This window comes from Battus philenor, unplaced genomic scaffold (assembly GCF_028537555.1).
Source record: "Battus philenor isolate CCGP_79_NKW_IND1 unplaced genomic scaffold, ilBatPhil1.0.hap1 SCAF_21, whole genome shotgun sequence".
In the NCBI taxonomy this organism is placed as follows: Eukaryota; Metazoa; Arthropoda; class Insecta; order Lepidoptera; family Papilionidae; genus Battus; species Battus philenor.
The window spans coordinates 7,404,584-7,429,752 of NW_027181684.1; the positions used below are offsets into that span (position 1 = coordinate 7,404,584).

Consider the following 25,169-nt stretch of genomic DNA (forward strand, 5'->3'; position numbering starts at 1 on the left):
TATTGGCAACCAAAAAAAATTGAAGGCTTAATGCTAATGTATTCTAGAGCTAAGTCAGCGTACCAACCTTGCAACGTAATTAATTGTTTATATATATTTTTTAGAATCGTTTTCCTTGTTTTCATATTACGGGTGTGGCAATTAATTTAATTATACGAAGGTTTTTTTTCCCTACAAATATTGTGCGTCGGAAACTTGTACAAGCGTTGGGTACTTTTCTTCACTTGCAAAAGTATTTTCCAAAGTCAAAACATTTGAAAAACCTGGAATAGATGACAATACATCGCTACGTAAACGTAGAACAATGACTTGAGATATTTCAAAACAAACTTGACAAACAAATTATGATTCATTATTTAAATTATTTCGCAATCGTATCTAATACAATTTTTATTCGATTACTGTACACTGATAATTCATATCGCGCTGTTATTACTTTTAACTAGTATCGTGAAATGTGGTTGACATTTTCGGGAAGTTTGGTATTCGCGGTTAAAGATAGCGATGGTGAACAACAATAGATACGTCACTTTAATGTTCTTTTATAAAAGTAGCGAAAAATATAAATTATTATATTTCACAGAATACATATATAGGTGAATGATAGTGTTACATTTAAATGTCACACAAACAAGTGAATTTTAAAGTTAACGCTGCAGTTATGAGGACGCATGTAAACAAGCTAGCTAGCCACAAATTGCCAAGATCTTGCCGTCTGTAGCTGCAATGACTTGAAACCACTTCCGATATGCATTTGTATGTCTAAAATAAACTTGTTTATGTTATTGTAACTAGACAATACAAAAAATACAATTCACAAATAAACAATAACAACTAAAAATATTCCAATGTCAGGTGTTCATTTATCTTTTGCTATTTATGTAATTTTAAGATCATACTCTTTTTTTACTTGAGTACAAAGTGAAAAGTAGATTAATTTGAGCCACCTCCTTAGTAAAACAAGAATCAAAATTTTCTACTATGTGAATGTGACAATGAAATTTAATCTATAATAACAATATTTTTCTTTATTGAAAATTTACATGAATATTTCTATGATATTTCATTTATCCCATATGAGCTGATAGATGCACAATGCAAGGCATTAGTCCCCCTTAACGATCACCATTCATCTACTTCAAACAAAATATTTAATGTTACTATTTTCTCTATTTCAGTGAAAGACTTATACATTTATTAGCACTGAGACCTTTCAAGAAGCCCGAACTTTACGCCAGGCTAAATAGCGGTAAGTATAACAATAACTCTCCATCCCTCCTCTGATTGAACTCATCTAACTGAAGCAACATTGCAGAGGGCATCAAAGAGAAGGACCGCGGTGAAGTGAACAAGATCCTGCCCAAGATCGGCTCACTTAAGGACAACTGCTACCACTTGCGCAGGCACATATGGAATGACGTCAATGAGGACTGGCCTTACTACTCAGAGGAAGAAAAACGCATGCTCAAAAGGTGTGTCTATATCAAAACTAATAATAGATTAGAATTCCTGGTATGGCTCTTTATTAGTAATGTTAAAGGACCTTAGATGGATCTCAACAAGCAGGAAAAGACCATTCCCTTTCTTTATAAATTACTAACACAGTGTAGAAACGGTACACTTTTTTCTTTCTGTAATATAGTAGATCGGAATTTAAATAAAAAAATGTTTATTAAAAAAATGGCATCCAAAAGTTATAAATTGTTGTATTAATGTATTAATAATAAATAGTAAAAGTAGAAATTAAAATTTTTTAAATTATGGGAAACTAAATACTCTCGCATTATTCCAGAGTTAACCAATCTAGCCGAGGTTTCTATCTTGGGAAATCAAAATTAGTGTAATAAAAATAATTTCATAACAGCAACATATTGCTAAATTTCCACAGAAAAAAAATTATTATAGCAGGGAAAAAAGTCTTTATATAAATATAATAGATAAAGCACTTATTTAGTTATCTTTTTATCGCTTATCATAATTTCAGAACAGTCTCTATTATAATCTATATTTTGCAAGTAATAAGTTTCTTTCTGCATATACTGCAATTTTTAATATTACGAAATTTGATAACCTTGTGGTTATAAATAAAATTGAGTTGATTTCAATAATTTTCATATCACAAAATCATCATTTAGTCAAACCCTGTAAATTGTCTTTGATAAAATTTAAAATGCAAGCTTTATAAATAGATAATTGACAAACACTTGTAACACATGTTTCTTTATGGAAGCAATACATTTAAACATTACACATGACCTTCAATAATGCTATCTAAGCTCTTTGAAGGAATAGCATGATATGCACTGGGCACATCGAAAATTTGCTGCCAAGAATTTAAAATATTTTTGTGAAGCAGTAGTAGTAGTAGTAGTGTACCAGGTAGCAAATCCAAGCGCGGAATTTTCCATTACTAACCTTAATACAGGATGAATGCTTATAGATGCAAGAGATTTAAAAGTGTGAATGTATATCATTTGTAAAACTTTTAAACCTATTTCCAATCACAGAATATAAAGTGATTACTCTGAAATATGTTATATTATTTGCAGACAGGTATTAAACAATAATTAATTACCATATGTAGGAATTCGAATTTTAAAAAACATTTTTTTTACTACATAACTATGTTATAATAAGTTATTTTTGAATTAATTGATTTTTGGTTTGCTTATAACATACATTAATTGTCAGCAAATGATGTTATACATATAACCTATATCTCTGCATAATTACACACCACTAAAAGAAGCTGCTCCTCTCATGAAAACGTTATAAAAAGGGGATCAGTATAACTAAGGCAAAGTGGTACAATCTTATAGCAATAATATACAATAAACATCCATATTGATTGTGGAAGTTATCAACATATTTATGTTGATGCTTATGGTAATATTAATTGCTGATTAAATTAATTGGGTAATAAAATATGTATAAGTTAATAATTTAATACTGAATATGCTCAGATTTCTATGTACTGCAGTCAATTGTAACTAAAAACATTAAGTGAATAGTTACCAACATACAGTTACAATACTGAAGTGGGCTAACCTATATGCTTCATATATAAACAAATCTTATGTCATAAGTCTACATTGATGTGGTAATCTTATTATTTTAATATATGTATGTATATGTAAATAAAAAAAAAGTACGAAAAAACCTTTTACCATTTCAAGTACTTTTAATATTACAGAAAATTTTACGTCATAATGTTTGTGCATACAATGTTTGTTATGGTTATGTAGCATTTGCTACAAAGATAGCATTTATCGAGATATTAAAGCGACCTTGTGGCCTCGGTGTTGCTAAAATAATATAATCACGTCACATTTTACTTTTATGTTTTCATATAAGAAGGGCGATTGATCAATGCCTTACACTTTAAATATGCACAACCGATAAATTACGTTTTAAAGACAGAATGAACAAATGTGTTGAATTCATTATTTGTCATCCATGACCTTAAAGATCATATATTTTTAAAATAACTATGTATTTGTATATTGACTAAATAGTTCTTGGTAGAAAAGACTGTAATATTTGAAGTTATAGAAAATTAATCTATAAAAATTTTTGCGAAATTATGAAGTCTCTTCTGTAGTTCATAAAAAACATCCTACTTCTTTGTTATGATAATCATTATTTTAGACACAGAATGTCTACTGCTTGACATAAGCCTGATGTTCTTTTGTCTAGGCTTGAATTCGATTGAGCTTGTCGTGGGCTTTTCTCAGATCAGCGCTTTTGGAAATCTTGTAGTATTAAGATAAAAAATTCCAATATAGGGGAGTTCAATTTGATTTTACTTTCTGGTTATATTAAGCTCTTCTGGCATTTTTATATGAATTAAAGGAAACAACCTGCTTGCATACTTGATGGCTTAGTTATCAAGAATACAAGGTAAAATTTAACATGGTGAATAATTCTTTTGTCTACATCTCTCAGATACCATTTGTGCCTTTGCTTGTTACAATTTCAATTATTATTTCCCTTTTTTTGCTCTTGTTTGTTAGTGTCTCAGTATTTACTTTTACTTACTAGTGTTTAAGTTACCCCAGTTCCCAACTTAAATCTTAAACTATTGTTGAACTAAACTAACATGGTGTTTATTTCCAGGCGGAAACCTCAAAACCTGACCCCGCCGTTGAGTAGTGACTCTGCAAATTCGCTGTCGCCGCGCGCGTCTCCTGGCAGTAGCAGTAGTGGTAAGCGAGCCCCGGCAGGTGGCGAAGACGCACCCGCTGCCAAAAAGAAGCGTATTTCGCACTACCGCCGGCCCTCACCGCCCTCCTCCGGCTACGCTACCACATCGTCCGGGGAGAGACACGCCTCCGACAACGAGGATGAGCGGACTAACGGTATGATACATGACACTATGAGTACTAATGAAATCTTACACACACATACGATAAACTAAAATTTAAACAATGTCCACTACAAGTCATAGGCCACCTTTATAAATTATTACTTCTCTGAAAATTTGGGCGCAGATAAACAAAGATCATCATAGTTTCAGCCGTAGGACATCTACTGAACATACACCTTTCTCCACATAGATTTATAATTAAACCATTTGAAAGCAACCTACATCACTCATTTTTTTAAAACCTTAACAAGGTTGTATATCCTTCATATGGGTGGACTATAATGCACTTGCTGGTTCATGATCTCTTCAATATCTTGTGGCACAATTGAACTAATCTGACTGATCTATCCGAGACACCATTTTGGGAAAGCTTTAACTACTCCTTGGAGTAACCGGTTAAGACACTTAAGAATCAGGAGACTTCCCAAAGTAAACTGCATTGTGGTAATGAGATTCTCATGACATACACATGTAGTTAGATTATCCCGTAGTTAAGGCTATGAATAAATTAATAATTATGATTGATACATAGTAGATATATATTGATATGTGTAGTGATTGATATATGTAAAATATTGCTTCTATAATTTTAATAAGCTATGGGCTAGTTGCTTCCTTCTTTCACATTATTAGTGAAGGTGAATTATCAACTGAAGGAAATAAACAGAATGTGAAAGTGTTTGTTAAAGTAAAAAGTATCTGCTTAAAGGTCATATGTTAAATATTTGTTTTTGCCTATTGCAGCGCAGGCAGATCAGTTGTATATTTAATAAAAATATTTTTATGCTTTGTTTTGCAGTTAAAAAAGATAATGGTTACACACTAAACTTCAATACTGTCAAGGAAATCTGTCCCAGTCCTGTAAAGGCAAATGGTTTCAGAAGTAGTCCTAACACAGTAGAGCAAACCAGTATCACAGGTATTTACAAATGTTTTCTTAAAGCATATGATTAAACTTTATTTCGTCTAATTTAATCAAATGTCTGTTATATATTAGGAATTCTAGTATCAGTGAAATTAATTTCTTTTATATATTTTTCAGAAACAGACATCACAAATACTGAAAGATTAGAAAACACAGATTTATCATCTGTATCTGATGAGAATATGACTGATTTGGTAGATATTGAAAGGTAAACATTTGCTTATATTTTTTAGTTTATAGGCAATATTGACATTTTATTGTTCAAAAATAATAATTAAAACAAAGTAACCAAATTGTAGGTAAAAATAAAAAAATGCAAAATGCAATAATTTTTGGTAAGTCTAAATTTGATGCAATAACAAGTTTAGGATATGTTTACATAGAAGGCAAAATGACAATCGATATATTTTCGCGCTATACAAATGCATCCAATTTACCATTTAAGCAACTGCGTGTTTTAGGGCCGAATTCTATTAATCTAATTAAAAATAATTTCACATGTTATTAAATTGTTTCCTTTTTAATGTGCCAATTAGTGATTTTTATACTAAAATAGAATTACATTGCAAAGCCCAAAAACAAATATGGGATAGGTAGTTTTCATCAACCAAGATGATAATAAAAAAATAAATTTTTGTATAATATATGAATTGAAAAAAAAGCTGCAATAAACTCATCACAATATTCCTAAAAATTGTTGACGCCAACTACAATCATTTGTCTCTTTTACCTATATTTAATAAATCCGGATGAAAGAGCGTTGTATTAAATCCTTTTATTTTCTTACTTATTTTTCTCTCACTTTTTTTTCTTTTCATCGTTTCAGGGTGCTTATTTGGTACGTAATAATGCTTAAATAAATTAAAAATGCATTATAAAAAAGTGTTGTTTGGTATACAGGCAGTATCCGGCGATAACGAGCTCGAGCATGCGGCGCGCGTATAAGCAGGAGTTCTCTGAACTGTACACGGAGTACCACGCGATGTACGCACGCGTAGCACAGGTTGCCGCACTCTTCACGCAACTCGAACAGCAGCTGCGCCGTGCCAAACCCGCCTCCCCGCAGCGCAGGGTACGTAAACCATTCATACTCACACACAAACAAACAAATATTCCTCTCTCCCTGATGACAAAATTTTTACTACCTGTACTTAAGGCTAACCTAATTCATCATCAATCATCCACGAATAAATACACAGCCTGTTGGTAGAGATAGATTAAAATGATATACAAATATTACCTTACACTCAAAAATAAATCCAATTCAGTTTGAAAACAGTTTTGATGCAATTTGCAGTTAGGGAATTTATTTCAATTATTAGATTTTATATAGCACAATTACACATTCATATGCTGCATGTTCTTAAAAGAGTGATACACGCATATGTCGTCAAGTTTAGATAAAAAAAACTCGCGAATGAAGTTATGATGTCTATTTTTCGATTTTTTCATATTTCCTGTCTGTGTTTAATTTTTGAGCAATTTTTTTAAAGATTAAGATAAAATGGTTCAGAGTTAATTTATGCATAAATGTATCTTTGAACAGAACTCTTGTTGTTTGTTAACTTTTTTTAAATTTATTTTATTTTTGATTATTCTGCGCAGTAAGGTTATAATTGTGGAGAAATATAGAGAGAAACTTTGACTTTACTTTCGGATGATTATCATTTAAATATTAGTTCATTGACTAAAGTGATTTTTCCGTCAATTTACTTTTAATAATCAATTTAAATTTTATAAATGGTAGCCTAATATTGTTTTATAAATAAAGACATTTTCTTATTATGTCAAAATATCAATGTCCAGACGATAGAACAACGCATAGTCGAGGAATACCAGCGCGCGCGTAACAACACCGAGTATCAGCGCGAGAGGCGGCGCGTTAACTACCTGCATCGTAAACTGAACCACATCAAGCGGATGGTGCATCAGTATGACCAACTGGTGAGTCTTGAGCAGTCAATTAAAGTGCAAGTACAGAGAATTGCTCAAGATTTGGAGCATTAGTGAGCAATCTCGAGCCTATTTTCATTTTAAAAACACCAAGTCCGGGTCGTGAACTGCGAAAATTGTCTGCTGTTTAGAGTAACGGTTTAGAGCAAGCACAAGCCAAAGAGTTGGCTAGACTAATTGAAGCAGCACAGTACGCTGGACGTGTTTTCCTTAACCTCTTCAATACGGTGCTTGAAGGCCACAAAGCCATACACAATCTCCTAAAATGCTACTTTTTAGGAGAAACGCAAAACTAACCTTAAAACATTTTTCTACATAAAGCAGTGATAATGTTAATGTATCTATTCAAAGCATGCCAAATAGGGGTAATTTTTTTTTACTTATATCATATAATCTTTATATTCTTATTCACACTTTACATTGCTTATTTAGGAAAAAAAAGTAATTTTTCCTATCTCCGTCATTTTAAGCAAAAAAATTATGAAAAAAATTGACAAGGTGTATTGGAACTCTTAAATTGCAAATATTTAAAAACTTGATTAGAGTGATAACGGCGATTGTCATTTCATTCAAATATAACATTGTCCTTGTTGTTAATACCATTTATGTGATTTTATGAGTAATAACAGTACAAGCAACAGACTTATAACCAAATTAAATATGTACTACATTGCTACTTCATTTTGCCACTTAATAATCACCACAGCTTTTCTGAAAAGTAGGTCTTAAAGAAAAATATAGAAATTTGTTTACATTTAGTTAAGTACCTAAACCTCTGATAGTGATATTTCAATTTCATTGCACCTAAATAAGTATCTCTTTCTGATACTAATTACTAGTTTTGGTATTGAATGGACTGTAGTTGTTATAGTGGAGGATGCAAAAGAATATATGCACTAAACATGTGTCAGGTAATAGACATCTTAGAGGTATTGCACTTTATTAAAAAAAAATTAAGAGCCTTAATATTTTTATGACCAATTCCAAAAAAAAATTTTAATAGTTTGTTCGTATTACAGCGTAACTTGAAGCCAGAGCGCGTATCTGCGGCAAGCACTACGCAGGCGTACTGACACTCGCGATCGCCTCCCGCCGCCCGCTGCGTCTAGTGGTCGGCCTCCGCCCTCGCCCTTCGCCACCTCCGGCCATCGCAACGCCCCCAGCAGCCTCACCTCATTCAACATTTATTACCCTAAAGTTTTGTGTTCCTCATATTTGGCTTTCACCACTTCCAAATACATCGCTTCGAGCCGATATGTAAAACTTCCTATGCACCACTATCAAGGTTGTAGTGTTTAGTCATTTATTAGATTTGAACGCGTTATTATGTATCCAGCATAGTTTATTTAGGTTCACTATAGTTCTTCCATTACTTTTAACAAATGAGTTGTTTATTTCAATAATACAACTTTTAAGCCTAACAAGCTAATATAAAACATATATGATATTCAATAACAAATTTTGTATGTATTAATTATGTTACCGGTAAAATACCCCGGATTATATTTATTAATTGAACTTCATTTTTAAATTTGCACAATCCATGCTTATATATTGCAAGATAATTGCATTCCTTTGAATGCTCTAGAAATATAAAATATCTTATGTGTATCAATACACTAATCAAAACAATAATTATCATTGATTTGGAGATTGCCATTATGTAAGTAGATTGATTAAACGATTCTTATACAAGTCAATTTATGAGACGTATTTTGGCCTTTAAAAACAATTATATTAATCCACTTTTATACTATATACGCCCTAAATCGTCCCTTTAATTTCCATCCATTTATTCCGATTGGACGTTTATCTTTGCATCTTGCCCTGCTTGCATGTGTATATAGTAACCTAACGTAATATTATTACGCAGTCTTGTTAAATTTTATTGTGGGTAGTGTAATAACCTTTTTAATTTTATGTTAATAAATTAATTATGATCTGTAATTGCATTATTGTATTTATCCTACGAGCTGTTTTGTCGAGTTATTCCTGTTAAACGGTTTCATTGTTAATGATAGCTAAACTAAAAAAGTCACAAAATAAATCGGTGTCATCACAAATTAAACTTTCTATTAAAACAGGCTTCAATAACCCGACGAAATCCTTAATTGTCATTATATTTTTTTTTTGCCAAAATTGCTTAGATTTACTATGTTTAATTAGTTTTAATTGCAAAATAAAACGTCTCGAAAGTTAGTTACAACCGGCCAGTGTTTGAACATCCACTAGAATTAAGAAATTATTCTTGTTCTCTTAAGAACAGTCCTCCACATCACAGTTGATTAAATCATAGTCACTTTTTATTCTACATTTGGGCTATTCGTCATAGTAAAATAATTCTGCATTTATTGAAACATTAAATTAACCAAAACAGTCCTATTTTTAAAAAAAATACTTTGTGTGTTGGTAAAATATGAAAAATCCTGGCAATACTATCAAACGTCATTCAAAAGTAAAAGTTTTCTGTTACAACATTTAAATTCGTAAATCTGAGATTTGAGTGTTAACTAGTTAAGTATAATTTATGCAACACCTTTTTAACAATTGATCAACCAATTTTAACCATTGCGAAATATTGCCTAGTAGTAGCCCAAATGTGTATAAAGCCGTCTTTGTATTTTGTCCTAAAACTAACGTCCATATTTTAAAAATGATTTAGCATTAAGTAGCTATGATTTTACGAGCACTTGAAAAAAATATTATTTGTCTATGTCCAATTTTCTAAACAAGTTTTAAAATTCACAAAAATGTAACATGGCAGCAATTTCAATTAAATTTTATTTCTTACATTCATTCATTTATTTGAAATGATAAAATGTAGATTTTTGAGGTATTGTAAATACTATAGGTAAATGATTGTTGCGTTTTATTAAATACGAATTAAGTTTGTTTGGTAACAAAGAATATATGTTAATAATGCCATCTAAAATTGTTTCCATCGAATGTATCTACCTGCTTATGTGTTACAAAATTTATATATCTGTATATTAGTCTTATCTAAATAGGTTTACGAAACCTTGTTATTAGAATGTTGTTTCATTTAATTTTTGGTCAATTAATGGTTCAAAAGTTATTGCATTAATTTCCCTGATGTGATGGTCAATTCTCTTGTATGTACGATCTTCGGTCAATTCACATAAAGTGCCCTATTTTTGCTCATTGCATTTTATCGTTTTACCATTTACTCATTTAAATGCTCAATGTTATATTTATATTTGATATTAGTTGAACAAAATTTGTTCATTAGTACTTCTCTATTTATTTTATGGATTAAACAAAACTAAGCCAATTGTGTCAAGTCTCATGAGTATATATCAATACTAATGGTTTTCTCTTTTACTTATATGCCTTAATAATTAACTATTTATTTGTCTAAGTAATCAAACCATTATGAGTGTTATTGTTACCAATAGTTAAGGCACAATTGTTTGTGAAATCAAATATTGGTTAAGATGCATTTAACAGCTTAATTATTGGTCGTCTAGAATTACTGTACTTTTGTAAACATGAGTGTCATACTTAAAAACTTGAAGCTAAAATTAATTATTGTGGTAGCATTCGAATTGTCACCGTTGTTGATCAATGCAAATTTGGATGGTGTTTGTCTTCAAAAACGAGTGTTTTTTGAGCCAGTATTGCCACCATAAAACTAGTTAGCAGAATTTCATTAGCTATGACAGTTCTGTGCCCATGTGCCTACTATAAACGGTCATGGCAACACTTTTGGTATTAATATGTATTAATTCTATATCATGATTTATAATAATGGATATGTAATAAAGCGTAATATAAATGTCTGTTGTACTGTCACCGGCAGTATTAAACGTGAAATGTTGCTCGATTGTTACCTATTAAGTTGTTAGAGGATTTGGACAAGAAATATTTGTATTTTGACATGTTTATACAAATGGTAAAATCTCAATGAATTATTATAGTCCAATGTACAGTTTAGATTATATTTAGTGCTTAATATGTCATCGTCATAAAATATAGTTGTAATCGTTTTGGAATACTAACTACCAAATGTAACATTGATTTTGTGACATGACAAATGTGCCACAGTTTGTTGTTTTTAAGTATGTTTTCCACTTGTTGAGCCATTGAGTGTGCGTCTGTAATCACAACAATGAGCTAGGCCTATTCTTGCATGTTGTGTTTGCGAAGTCGCGATGCGAGTGGCAGTGTTGAGGTGGCAACTTTGTCATGGGCACAAGTCATCACGTCAACGCGTGTCAGCGCGTCACCGTGTTGATACTTAACATAGCTGATATTATGCGAGAGCGGCTTGAGGCGGGCGCCGGGTGAGATACCATACCTTAATTTGTATTTAGATGTAGTCCATTGAGTCGGCGTGTTCTGATCAAACGATATTGTAAATTTACTGTACAGTAATCTATGTGATTGTCGCCGCGCCGCTGCGCCCGATCGACAGTTTCCCGGAGCTGTCCGTTTACCGAACAATTTAAATACTATGTATTATGTCATTGTAAATAGAATACGAATTAGTAGCTTAGGCACGTTAAGGGATGTAATCGTAGTGTTTTATTTTTTTAAATTGCTATGAAGTGTATTGTATAAGGACTGCGGGGGGGGGGGAGGGTGTACGGTCGGGCGCACGTCGCGGGGCAAGAGAAACAATGCTGAGATAATCCTTGTGCCCTCGAGATATCAGTGCATTATTTACGAGTCAAGGTGTATAGACGAAGTGGTAGTGTTATTGTGTACAGATGTGTTATACAAGCTCGAGCCGGGCGCGAGCGGCCGACACTTGCCGGCCGGTTCGAGCGAACGACGACTAGCTATGAATCCTGACATCGGCTCATGTTAATTAGCTTATAAATATTTCATCAAAATATAAAATACACAAAAAAAATGGATATAAATTCTTCGACCAACTGCTGGTTGTTTTTAAATTATTAAAATGTAAAAAAAATTAGAGTATATACAAAGCATAGGTACAATTTATTAATTATACTTTTCTTTTCGGCATTTCATGTCACAGTGGAAAGGACTTGGCTTGTTTGCTACTCAGAAATCATTATCTCTGTGTACTCAAGTTCTTATATTTACAACGCGTTATCTAGTACACTTGTTGAAGCAAACTCGTTTGTTTGTGTCAAATTTTGTGATTTCTTTTGCTCACGTCCTGTTCCATTGCTTATTCATTTCGCCATCTAATCATATTTTATTTTTAAGGCAGGGTAATGCAGAATGAGGTATTTTTGTTTTTGAAAATAGCATTTTTAGGTTTGAATGTTTGAATTAAGTTGATTTTATCCATTCAATGGATTTTGTATTTGTTATGAAAGGAAACAAGAGTTTGTTTTTTTTTAAATTTAGTTCATTTTGATTTCTTGATTACTGAGGCAGCAATAAATTATTATTTACGACCATTACGTTACCACACAATATACAAAAGTAAGCTCTCTTTGGCGTTGCCCTTTGTGTATCAAAGAGGCTCTGGTGAAGTAGATTAGCGAGCCATCTGTTGATATGAAAGTTCGAAGACAGTATTGCACTACGCGAATAATATAGAGCTGAAGAGAGGTTGTGAAGAGTATCGTTATAAAAGGTACCTATTCAAAAACAAGTAAACAGACTAACTTATCCTAAACGTCAAATGTGTTGCTACAATGTGCATTTATGATATCTTCCTTTTAATTTGGATTATGGGATCAGTGCCAAACTTTCTCCTTGTTTAGCTCAAATTGATGCAATTGTTAGCATGCTTGAATAAACAGTTGAGTTAATTGTTTAGTTAGTCTGCCATTTGTGAATATTTTGTTTTGATAGTAATATGTAAATCTTTTATAATATATTTGTTTACAATAAAATAAATGACAACATTATAAATAAATAAAATTGTATTTTCCATTTAAACTGATGAAAAAATATAAAAAGAATAATATGCAATGATATTTGTGGTTTCATTATCTTACCATACCATATCCTTTTATTGTACAGCACTTTTTCAGTTACCATACATAATAGGCCATGATCATTTAGTAGTTAAGACCCAACGTGACAGTAACCAAAAGATAGTATACATGGAAATGATTCCAACTGGTATAAGCGCTATTATGCTCCCTATACGGTATTTTCAACAAAACTAATTTGCGAGGATTACGTCGTTTATCTCTCCCTAAAGAAAACGACAAAGATCTACCGGTTGGTAAATATTTAAAGTCTAGATAATTTCAAGTTAAAGTAATTCCGGAGAACGTCCATGAAAAATAAACAAAAACACGGATTACGTAACCTTTGACCATCGGCGTTCTTACACAATTGTTAAGGTCAAAAAAATATTTCATGCAGACATTGATACGATGATACTTTGACTATATGTATTTACATTCGATATGTGAAAAATTAATGTATGGACATAAATTTTCATATGGATGGACTAGATGTTTTATAAAAAAATTATCCTTTTAATCTTGTATCATACTATAGCATTGGTTTTATAGAAACGACTAGATACATGAAATAAATTTTACGCAAATATTATTTCTATATATGAAATGATTTCGTAAGCAATATTGAGTGATTGATTTGCCTAATTTTTTTGTTGTTGTTTAATTTGAATATTTTATTTCAATCGAAATATTATTAATCACCTTAATATACATTAATGTGTGCGTCGAGGAACAACAACGACATGTAATAAATTAATGTATTGCATTTTTCAGTCTATAAATATTAACATACAACTTAGCTGCGTACGTCGTACGATAAACAAGTATTTTGTCTTTGAATATTATTTAGAGCAAACATTTTCATGATATCTTATGGATTGGAAATAATTTTTTTTTAATTTTACAATATAAATTATTTAAGATGAAAAGAAAAGAAAATCTATTAAAGTCCTTTTTTATTTTATATTATGATTTATCGTGATACAGTAATACTCTCTGTGGCATTAAAGTGATACTTATTGTTTATGGTAAAATAAAGTAGTTTAATACACTGTGGTAATCCTCTTGATTGTCCTTTGGGATGAGAAAGAATTAAATAAAAACATTTTAGAATATTTACAATATTATACCTATTGTAAAATGTTAAACTTCAAGGAAACTAAAAATAAATCAGCTCTCAGCACAAGATGGGCACAAATGACTAAACAAGAACAAATTATAGAAAGAAAAAAAATGGAGATTCAAGCGAAGGTGGAGGCCCAAAAGCAAGCGGCTGCATTAGCTGCGCAAGCGAAATTATCTAAGTAAGTACATTTATGCACCCGATATTTTGTTTATATACTCCGAATTACTTAACGCTTTCATTACATTACGCACTAATAGGCCGTTGAAAATTACTACGACTAATGTTTCAGCACAAGTAATGATGAAAATTCTGCGAACATTTTTTCTAATGATGGCTCTTTCATGAGTCAATATAAAGCTTTATTAGAAAAACAAAAGCACGAAAAAGAAAAAAAAGAGCAAAAAGAGAAACTAGAACAAGAAGTAAAATTAAAAAATAATGAGATAAAAGTAAAATCCAGTCAACCTCAAAATAAGAGTGAAAATGATGATGCCAAAGAACAACGTCCCCAAGTAGCAGATGAAAATAAGCCATTTGAAAGGTAATTAATGTTTAAGAACTTGTGATGTTTAAAATTTTATTGCTTTTAATTTATTTACAGACATGAGAATCTTAATCTGCAAATTTCTGTTTTTCCTATCTTTATTCTTTATTAAATTATAATTTATCTATATTGCATCTTAGATTTTATTTTCACTTTTAAATAAAATGTTTCTCAATAAAATTCTGATAATATTTAATTATGCTGATGCTAATAAAGAGACAGTTTTAACTTTTTCATAAAAGTCCTAATCATGACAATGATTAATTGTAGAGACAGACATCGAAGATGGAATGAGAGAGGAAGAAATCGACATCATAGTCCTACAACACCTGTAGTTGAAGATAGAAAAAAAGTTGGCGAAACCCCAAATATCCCTTCACTTATGCAAATCCCAGTTAGAGTACCAGAAAATCATTTATCCAATTCTCAATCACAGTGGAATGCTTATGGCAGTTCTGACACTGAGTCTGAAACAAATAATGAAGACAAAAAGTTACCTTTATTGGATCCTATAACTGGACCATCAGGTCCAGGAATTATAGGACAGGGTACTGCATGCCCTAATCCTTTAGGGCCTCCAATGGGTCCTGGTCTAATGGGACCAGGAAGTATAGGTCAAGGTCCTATGGGACCAGGGCCGCTTGGCCCTGGAACATTAGGACCTCCACCTATGAGTGGTCCTATGGGTCCAAACATGGATCAATTATCACCTGGGCCAATGAACATGGGTCCTAATATGGGTCCTGGTCCAAACATGGGTCCAGGTCCTGGGCTTATGATGGGACCAGGAGGACCAAATTTACCTCCGATGCCTCCTTTTTTTGGAGGACCTCCTAATTGCCCAATGCCACCAAATTTCATGGGTCCCAATGGACCTCGAGGTCCATGTGGTCCAGGTCCTATGCCACCTAATATGTGCGGTCCTAACATGCGTGGACCGGGGCCTAATGGTCCAATGCCTCCATTCTTTGGCCCTCCTTTTCCAAATCCTGGTATGATGGGTCCTAATGGGCCTCCGAATTCGATGATGCCTCCTAATTCCATTAATAATATGCCATTTATGGGGAGAAATCCCTTTGGTCCTAATGGACCTAGATTTGGTCCCAATGGACCCAGATTTGGCCCTAATGGGCCTCCCTTTAGACCTAATGGTCCACCAAATATGCCATTTATTCCCAACAATGGAATGCCACCTAATTCATTGCATACAATACCAGAGCCAAAGCCTCTGGATGCAGTTAGTATCCCACCACCTGAACCTATGAAGCTTCAAAACATACCACCACCTATGCCATTACCACTGAATCATATACCAAAACCTAAGGATTTGGATCCAGGGAATATACCAGCACCATCCATCTCCTCACAAGGTATTTTATATTTTATGTGTCTGCTGTTACTTTTTGCCTCTCTTAGTATTGTGTTCTAATAGTTGAAAGGCCACTCACTACCATCAATGACTTTACTTACTTTTGCAGAGCTTTGAGATGCTTATTTTATTGTTAATATTATAACTTTAAAAACTGAATATCAAAATGGACTTATTTGGTTATATATACCTATCTAAAACCAAGTTTACATTTTGTTAAAGTTAATGTAATTGAGGCATGAACTATGAGACTGCTGTATTTAGTTTTCTATAATGCTGACAGTTATGATAATTGTAACAAAAATTAAGCATTTTTGTTCAAACATTATATACTCTTCTTCAAATGTATGGTAGGCTTCTTCTTTTAGCTTCTAGAGCTCTCTATCTTTAGCCAGGGTCACCCAATTTTGCCCAATTTTTTCATAATATACAGCCTACCATTCTGTAGGTTTGCCAACATTCCTCTTGTATTGCTTGTAGTCTTTATCCTTGATTTGACCAGTCCGTGCTGAGAGTTATTTCTAATATTTTACACAAGGCTAAGCTTGTATTATAAAAAATCTCAAAAGTATCACAGATTAATAATATGTTTGAAGAGGAATTAAAAAAATCATTAAATTAATAAGATTAAATTACTAAACATAGTATTAAACAGTTAGTTGTTTCACTAAAATTATTAAAAAATATATATTTTATTGCACAAAATTATTTACACAGTCAAATAAGCTTCATGCCTCTAATTTAATTTTAATTATGTATCTCAACTGCATTGGAAAGTAAAAGTTTTGAGTGCAGCGGTGTTGTTACTTTTGGCCATGTGGCGATAAGATCCAATGCTGACTCGTGGTGTGCAGTTCTCTCTGCAGATATGTTCCCGCCGCCAGTTCAGCGTGCCGCCGCCGAAGTCGCCAGCAACGGCGACCACTGGGAAAATGTCCTGAAAGCTATACATTCACAAGACCAAAATATGTGGTAATCCCACTGTGTCCACTATAATTCTAAATCCAGAGGACATGTACTTTTTTAGTTTTTATATTTACACTCATTACTATTTCACATTGAGGTTAGGGACAGTGTTATAAATTTGAATTGTAATATTTAGTAAATACATTTTTTGACAAAATAATTCTAATGATGTTAATTAACATAGATATAATAAAAATAACTTTGAAGGCTAAATCAATTTTTTTTTTATGTAAAATTGTAAATCCTCTTCAATCATCATGAATTGGAGTGGGTAATAGAATTATTAATTTTTAGTCGCAGCTGTTTTTTGTATTATATAAAAATAATTGTCTCCATCTTTTTATAAGTTCAAATAGTACCTGGCTTGTTATTTGGCACATGTGAAATATATTTTGCCAGAATTCTTGAAACTTGATTGATTTTAACTACTCTTTATACTTATCAATCAATCAGCACTGAATCATAAAGGCAATGCTCTACAAAATTATACCCAGACGATTTTTACAGCAAGTCTTAATTTTCTGTCTGATGTGCCAAATCACATGCCGAATATTATAATATGTTTGAAAAAAAATAACTTGTCTAAAAAACACTGTTACACATCTTAGGTTAAAACAATTATTTAAGTCATCCTTTGCTCTTGTTTTCAAATAATAATGGACTTATTTTAGAAATATTACAGGTTTCTACATAATACAAATTCCAATGAATATAAGGCGTTCCGTGAATTGGTGGCAAAGATGCGTAACGAAGGAATTGGCGAGAGCAAGCCTGATGTGAAACCTGAAGATAAATATGAACCTGAATTTTCATTGGCGGACGATGACAGTTATGACGAAAGTAGATCTGTTAAACAAGAAGCTTGTGATGGGTAGGTGAAAACTTTAAGAGAAACAACCTCGAGAGGATTTAATAACTCTCTTTCTAAATATAAGTAATTATTTTCAATTCTTGTATAAGAAAAATATCATATAATTTAAAAAAACCACATAATTATCGTCAAGAACATATAAAGCAATAGTGGAAAACAATATGAAATTATTAACCAAAGAAACTGCCTTATGCAATTATTTCAAATTTACATGGATAAACAATACAGCATGTCCAATAATTCTAAAGTCGAAATTGGGTGATTGAGGTATTCTTTTAATGAAATGATAAAGTTGTATGTAGAGATATTTTAAGTGTAATATATACACATTAACAGAGTGCTGTTTTCAATCGAAATCTTGCTATTACTGAAAAAAGTTTTGACAGGTGTTTACAGAAGGGTAAATCACAGTAACATGAAAGTGAAAGATTTGTCATCTCAGTAGTATAACATTACAAAGTTCATAAAATTTGTTCAATTTTTGGAATGGAAATTTTTAAAAATGCGTAATGATTTTTAATAATTTTTGGGGTTAGCCACGATGTGCCATGTTATGCCACGTTATGTCACGTTGTGCTTTGTTTACTCGATTTCGGCTTGACGTTAATTTATGGTACAACCTCTCATCATAATATAAACGTCCATTGCATAGACTAGGCCGCCCATAAGTTGGCTCTTGGTTGCGACGTTAGAACCTTTCGACCCCAACAATCATCGGTTGAATAAGCAATGTGCCCCGCCCACTGCTGCTACACACATCCTGTACATGTATATAATTTGGTAACAATATCTAACTACAGGAAAGATTACCTGTACCTTGAAACAAATTAACCAAAAAATAAACAATAAATAGAATTGAACAGTTGTTTTTATATTCAGAAGTTTCCAGTTGTTATTATTTTTCAATTTTCATAAAAATTTTTTAGCCCACAATCTAACAGCGATTTGAAAACTGAGGATGATGACAGCGACGCCAAGATGAGTAAGAGGGACCGAAAACGAAAATCTAGGTGGGGAGATAACCCTCCGGCTGACGTGAAGCCCCCTGGCGTGGTAGCACCATTACCTACAACAATGACTGGTTTGTATTCAAGGATAATATAATATTCATACGTTCATTATTTCTACGCGCACATTAATACACGTAAACACATGGATTATAGTAATAAAAAAATAGCATTTAATGTTTTGCGGTCGTCTGTGCAAAATTTTTGCAATATTTGGTGTAACTTCTGTCTCGACATAATTTGTCACAAAATAAAACCACTGGAGTTTGTTGTGGGCTCTTAGATGAGCACATACTTGGAAAAAAAGATTAAAGGTTGTAAATATATAAATATATTTCCCATAAATCTTTTTTTAGACGTCCACAGTAAATGAGAAACATTTTTAAATATAAAGCAATTAATAACAAAAATCTAACAATTTTTGTTTCAAAACATGCAAAGGACAATTGAAAATCTATTTTAAAATATTAAAAACTGGACATAATATCAATTTATTATAATGATAATTATTTCAGGCACTAAATTGGCGAAAATTGACGAAGATGGTATTAAGTTGACAAGCGTGAACCGTAACAATCCAGCTTTGATGCAATACGCCATGACTAACTATGGTACCACAAACCTGAGCGCCGAGGACTGGAAGAAGTGCGAAGACAACTTCAAACTCAACTTGTTGTACCAAGTAAGTTAAAACCTGCCTAACAGCAGTTAAATGTCCAACAATTTTCTCATACTTCATTGTACAGTAAAATTGTAATAAAGGCTCATTTACCCTAGCATCTTAGAGCGTGCATCTAATTAACATAAAAGCTTCACAACTTTTCAATCTGGAGAAATAATGTTTAAACAGCAGGCGAGGTTCATGTGGGAGCCCTCGTCTTTATAGTGCTACCGAAACAACTGTACTGCGTAGGAAATTGCGGCAAGGCAAAAAAAAACATGAGCACCGCAGCCTCGACCATTGACGTCTAACTGACGGAAAATAGAGGCTGTTGCTCCCCTTCGTCCCGCCGCGTGCATACCTAAAGAGCGGTACAGTGGTTAATGTAGCATTATAGTTAGTGAAAAAAGGTTTAGTCTAATTGTTTTGAGCATTCTGCCACCATAAATTTAGTGCTATAATTTAATGTATAAATACCAGCAGGCGATAAGATATTATTTAAAATACAAATATTAATTAAAAAACATTAATTTTATAATATATATCACATTATATATTATAAAATTTTTGTCAACAGTAGTAATAATTATAATTTAATATAATTGACATTGTAAGTTATTGTTTGTTCTCTTAGGACATGTTAAAGAAAAGGCAAGAGGTTGATCGGTTAGCGGCTGCAGGTAAACATAAATACGAATATGACAGTGACGAAGACACATCTGAAGGAACTTGGGAGCACAGGTAATTTATTAATACAAGCATTTTTTGACGCAAAATGAGCATTAAACACATGACAAATTCTGATTGTATATGAAAACAACGCTGGCAATCATGACCATTGTTGTTGAAAATAAAAGAAATAAAATGAGTGATTGGATTGCGCATCGAACACGCATTCTGAATCTGAGCTCATGGCCAACATTAGAAAATTTATTTAAATAGATTTTTGGGACGCTAAAAAACTAAATCTTCTCATATAATGTTTACTTTTTAGATTGCGTGCCAAGGAGATGTGTGCCACAGAGAAGTGGGCTACCGAGCTCACTAAACAAGCAGCTGGAAAACACCATATCGGTGATTTTCTTCCCCCAGAGGAGCTTCGAAAGTAAATTTCTTAAACTTATAGAAATTTCTTTTATTATTAATAATTTGTTATTTTGTCATCAGTTTAGTATTTAAAAATAAATATCGAGAACACAACAATAATTAATTACAAAGTTATTTAAAATTTTCAATAAGTATTCAAATAAATTAAATCAGAGGTTCTCAAACATTTTTTCACATAGACTATTTTCTAAATTTAACTGGTTCCATTGGACCCCCTTTAGGTACATTCGTATTATACACCCAAAACTAGACAAAAAAATATGAAGAATAGAGCTAATGTATGGAAATTTGCGTTGCGGTTGAGTTACAACTACAAATGAATAGTGTGACTCTAGACCTGTTGTACTTAATATAGAATATGCAAGTTTTAGCAAGTAAAAGTTGCTGAACGTCTTAAATTGTTTTCTGCCTCCGTTGATAGGTTTCAACATTTTAATTGTTCACTGTCAGGCAGATAAATTTTTGTGGACATTTGCTTATTTTAATTTAAAAAAACACTTTAATTGATGTCGTCACATGTTTTCAAAATACAACATATGGTATTAAACCACAAATGTACAAATAACAATTTTTAATAAAGAATACATGTTACATAACTCTCTTTAGTAAACTTGATTTCAATCCAATCAATCCATAAACAAGAACAGATATCAACATGTCACTTTAATAACTAACAGATACTGTAATTATACTTTGAATGTGCAAACCCAGGCATGTTTGAATTAACATATAATATTGATATTTAATAATGAGCCAATATGTAATTTCAGATTTATGGAGAAATATTCAGCGATTAAAAGTGGCAAGGAACCTGATTTAAGTGACTACAAAGAGTTTAAACTGAAAGAAGACAATGTTGGTAAGTTATTTCTAACATTGCGAGTATTGTCATTTACTAATGGGAAGTTACCCCTGCATACATTTCCAAGATGTGCGACTAATAATAAAATATTGTCAATCCTTGTTAAATTAGACTTTGTAAGTACATTTGCATCTCTGAAATTTTTTTACTTTATTGATACCTTTACAATTTATTTAAGGATTTAAAATGCTGCAAAAACTCGGTTGGAATGAGGGACAAGGGCTCGGTGCAGAAGGCTCTGGCATTGTAGAACCAATTAATAAGTAAGTTTTATTGAAAAATTTTAATATTTTTTTTATATTTTATCTTTACTAGTAGTAGAAAAGTCGCATGCAAGGTTGAATTTTATTTGTGTGGAGGTAAGAAAGGGGATTGTAAGAGATATTTTTTTTATAATCTGCTGTAGGATGTTGACCAGTCTCTTGACCTTTTGAACATCAGCTGATTTCTGAAATCTCAGTATTGAATAATTTAAAATTTAGTTAGGTACAACTAAACCTTAGGGAAAGGTCTGATTGATGAGAAGGTTAATGCTAATGCACGTTGAAAGGAGGCATCCTTAAGATCACTATGCAGTTCGTCAGCACTGAGCACAATACAATGCGATGGCCTGGTAATGACAGTAAATTCACAGAAGGCTGAGAAATTACATCTGTTATTATAGAAATAAAAGTAATATATGACTATGTAAGAAATTTCGAGATTTGATATTAATAAATGATTATACTGGGACAGTGAAGATTTCAACACATGCTTAGAAAAATTATGCTTTTAAATGGGGTGGGTAACAAGAGATAACAATCAATACATGAACAACAAATCGGTCCTATTGGAAATCAATGAGAGAGCCTTTTGCCCAACTGTGGACGTCTTACGACTGGAATGAGAATGTTATTAATATATTGGGCCATACATAATAATAAATATTAACTTTGTAATAGTAAAAATATGCTTTTAAAACTGCAGCATAATTTTGTAAGTTTGCTTGAGCCAATTGTGCTGTAATGATGATGACATATTCTCTATCAAAAAATAACTATAAGTGAATATGCGCCTAAATATTTCATCGCTAATTATCGAAAGTAATTATTACTTTGATGAAACGCAGTTAAATAAAACATTGTAAATATATAAATTAATGCACTTTTGAAAACGTTTCTATTTAATTTAACAAGAGCACATCAGCCCGTCGCTAATTTGGGTCTTGGAGCCAACACCTCTGACGTTGTGTCATCCGAGGATGACGAATTTGACGCCTACAGGAAACGCATGATGCTCGCCTATCGATTCAGACCGAATCCCCTGGTAGGTATTAAAGTGTTCTTTTACACAATATAAAATTTTGTGCACTAACTTTTATATAGCACCTTAGGGCATTTTTCTTCATTTATTCACTGATTATTTTTTTAGAGACTTATTAATTATCTTTACGAATGATATAACAAAAACTCAGTTTTTGTTTATGTAATAAATAATTTTTTATTTTTCAGAACAATCCGAGGCGACCATACTATTGAAACTGTCGCAAACAAAGAGCTACTCATGAAAATCACATAATTGTTACTTAAACTTTCTACAATAAAGTGTTTTTTTTTTTACAATAAATTATATATAAATTAAACTTTCAGAGCGACGAACTAAAACCATAAAAGTAACAGTGAGCCTTCTTATTTACCTGAGACACAGATGAAGATGAATTAACTATATCTGGTTTAATTAATTTCATAATAACACTGGATTGATATAAATTTTCGTCAATGTATTTTAACCCACAAATTACTACACTACTTTATAGTCTACACTTGTAGTTTATCATTTGCCGGAGCTCAAGTAAATGTATAAGATAAAATATTAATAGATTTAATTGTTCGTAAATTCGTTAGATAGGTAAATATTAAGTATTATGTGGTATAAATTATGTCGTAAAGTATACATAAATAAATGCTGACAGAAGACCTCAACGTCGTCGGGAGACGTTGGATGCAGACCGCTTCCTGCCGATCCCGTTCGAAATCAATGCCCAGCGGTGGTCAATCTATGGCTAAAATGAAATAAATTGTTGACTTTAGGAATGCTATAAAAATACTTTCTGAATTTCTCTATTGTTATTGCTGTGACAAAATCCTGATTTTATCCTGTCATTTAAGCAAGGTTATTTTTAATTAAATGTTATAATTGTATCTGGCTTTTATTTGTAAACTGCCTGCAGTTAGACAAATAAAATAATATTTACATTTTATCTTCATCGTTATAAACGTTTAATTTATGTCGTTTATAACAATTAGATTAGTTAAAAAGGCCAAACAAAATAATGTGATATCACGTCATTTCCAAAGTTTATTGCAAAATATAATAGAATTAGATCCTAGCATAAACTTGAATTTGTGTGATTGTTATTTAAGAATGTACTGTAAACAGACAACTAAACCTTCATGATATATAAAATGTTTAACAATGAAATATAAGGTAAAGATACATCATCTATTTTTTTGTACATTTAGTGGAATTCATGATCTAGAAATACCCCTTCATACTTTCCTTACCATATTTGAATAGAGATCTTAGGACCTTTGGAAAGAGACGATCTGCTAATTTCGGCTTTGTAGAGCTTTATCTCTGTCACACGTCTGACAAAATGTCACATCGGTGGTGAGGGACAGAGATAATGCTTTACGAAACCGAAATTAGCCGATTTCTTTTTCCAAAGGTCGATGTGCAATATTTATTGCCGATTATTTTACATAGGTTCTCTAAAATATAAACATATTTTACAATATTGAACACATTTGAGGTAAGCATAGGGTAATTCTTTTAGATTTTGGTATTTAAAATATATTATAAATAAGTCAACTATCTAAAAAGACAATTTTAAAAAGTATTTACTGTTTTTAAAGATTAATAAGTTATAGATAGATTTTTTAATCTTGCTGGAGACGGAGCTTTTATTCACTAACTAGTGTTTACTTACTAACATGTGCGCGATTACGAAAATGGAATTTTGTTCACGCAAGCTCCTTTTACCTTTTTTGTATAATCGCTCTGCGCTTATAATCGTCTCAATTTTTTGGATTCAACGCGCGAGTGCCGAGTACCATTTCGTTGCAGGAAGAAAGGCCGTATATAGTGCTCGGGGCTGATCCCCAACGCAGCAGGTTTAATGGGGTCTCCTTGAAATACATTGGCGTTCACCAAAGATCCAATCTTTGCAAATTTTAATTAATTCTACTTAAGATGTTCTTTTTGCACAGGACTAAACCCTTCAGTGGTTTATAGTTTTAGAAAATTATATTCAATTACAAATCGTGAAGGTATAGCCCTGGTACGCCCTAAGTGTAATATGATAAGCGATTCGTAATTTTATAATCGTTGCAGTATACCGCCATATTGAAATTTTGTTGCAGATTATTGTTATTTTCGGAATAAAGGGTTTTTAACGCTTTTTTGGGAATAAATGGAAGTTAGCGTGGGGCAAGAAAGCTAAACGAGTGGATGCG

General features: G+C 32.1%; 2 protein-coding genes across 4 annotated transcripts in view; both read left to right on the plus strand.

Moving 5' to 3' along the window:
* The window catches only part of Su(Tpl) (Suppressor of Triplolethal), a 34,584-nt gene extending 25,913 nt beyond the window's left edge, over positions 1-8,671 (plus strand). The window contains exons 6-13 of the mRNA XM_068766364.1: positions 1,179-1,249; positions 1,316-1,472; positions 4,117-4,358; positions 5,166-5,285; positions 5,409-5,499; positions 6,192-6,363; positions 7,098-7,235; positions 8,264-8,671. Coding sequence (XP_068622465.1) covers positions 1,179-1,249; positions 1,316-1,472; positions 4,117-4,358; positions 5,166-5,285; positions 5,409-5,499; positions 6,192-6,363; positions 7,098-7,235; positions 8,264-8,317 — 1,045 coding nt within the window. The 3' untranslated portion in view covers positions 8,318-8,671. The remainder of the gene's footprint in view (positions 1-1,178; positions 1,250-1,315; positions 1,473-4,116; positions 4,359-5,165; positions 5,286-5,408; positions 5,500-6,191; positions 6,364-7,097; positions 7,236-8,263) is intronic.
* A 5,550-nt stretch (positions 8,672-14,221) lies between these two features.
* LOC137923232 (uncharacterized) lies at positions 14,222-23,855 on the plus strand. 3 transcript variants are annotated; one of them, XM_068766421.1, is made up of 13 exons: positions 14,222-14,466; positions 14,578-14,829; positions 15,103-16,202; positions 17,056-17,173; positions 17,850-18,038; positions 18,965-19,119; positions 19,561-19,727; positions 20,341-20,447; positions 20,701-20,811; positions 21,584-21,672; positions 21,854-21,938; positions 22,851-22,980; positions 23,166-23,855. In XM_068766421.1, the coding sequence occupies exons 1-13, from the start codon at positions 14,303-14,305 to the stop codon at positions 23,190-23,192; spliced, it is 2,694 nt and encodes an 897-aa protein (XP_068622522.1). In that variant the 5' UTR covers positions 14,222-14,302; the 3' UTR covers positions 23,193-23,855. The 3 variants fall into 3 exon arrangements, with proteins under 3 accessions (XP_068622522.1, XP_068622523.1, XP_068622524.1); XM_068766423.1 differs by having other exon boundaries at positions 14,383-14,466; positions 14,546-14,829; XM_068766422.1 differs by lacking the exon at positions 22,851-22,980.
* Positions 23,856-25,169: the final 1,314 nt, after the last annotated feature.

Bases quoted from the DNA above. Each gene is read 5' to 3' on its own strand.
- LOC137923232 (XM_068766421.1), top strand. From the start codon at position 14,303: ATGTTAAACTTCAAGGAAACTAAAAATAAATCAGCTCTCAGCACAAGA. The intron at 16,203-17,055 runs GTATTTTATATT...CGTGGTGTGCAG, and splicing joins ACCATCCATCTCCTCACAAG to TTCTCTCTGCAGATATGTTC. The intron at 17,174-17,849 runs GTAATCCCACTG...GAAATATTACAG, and splicing joins TCACAAGACCAAAATATGTG to GTTTCTACATAATACAAATT.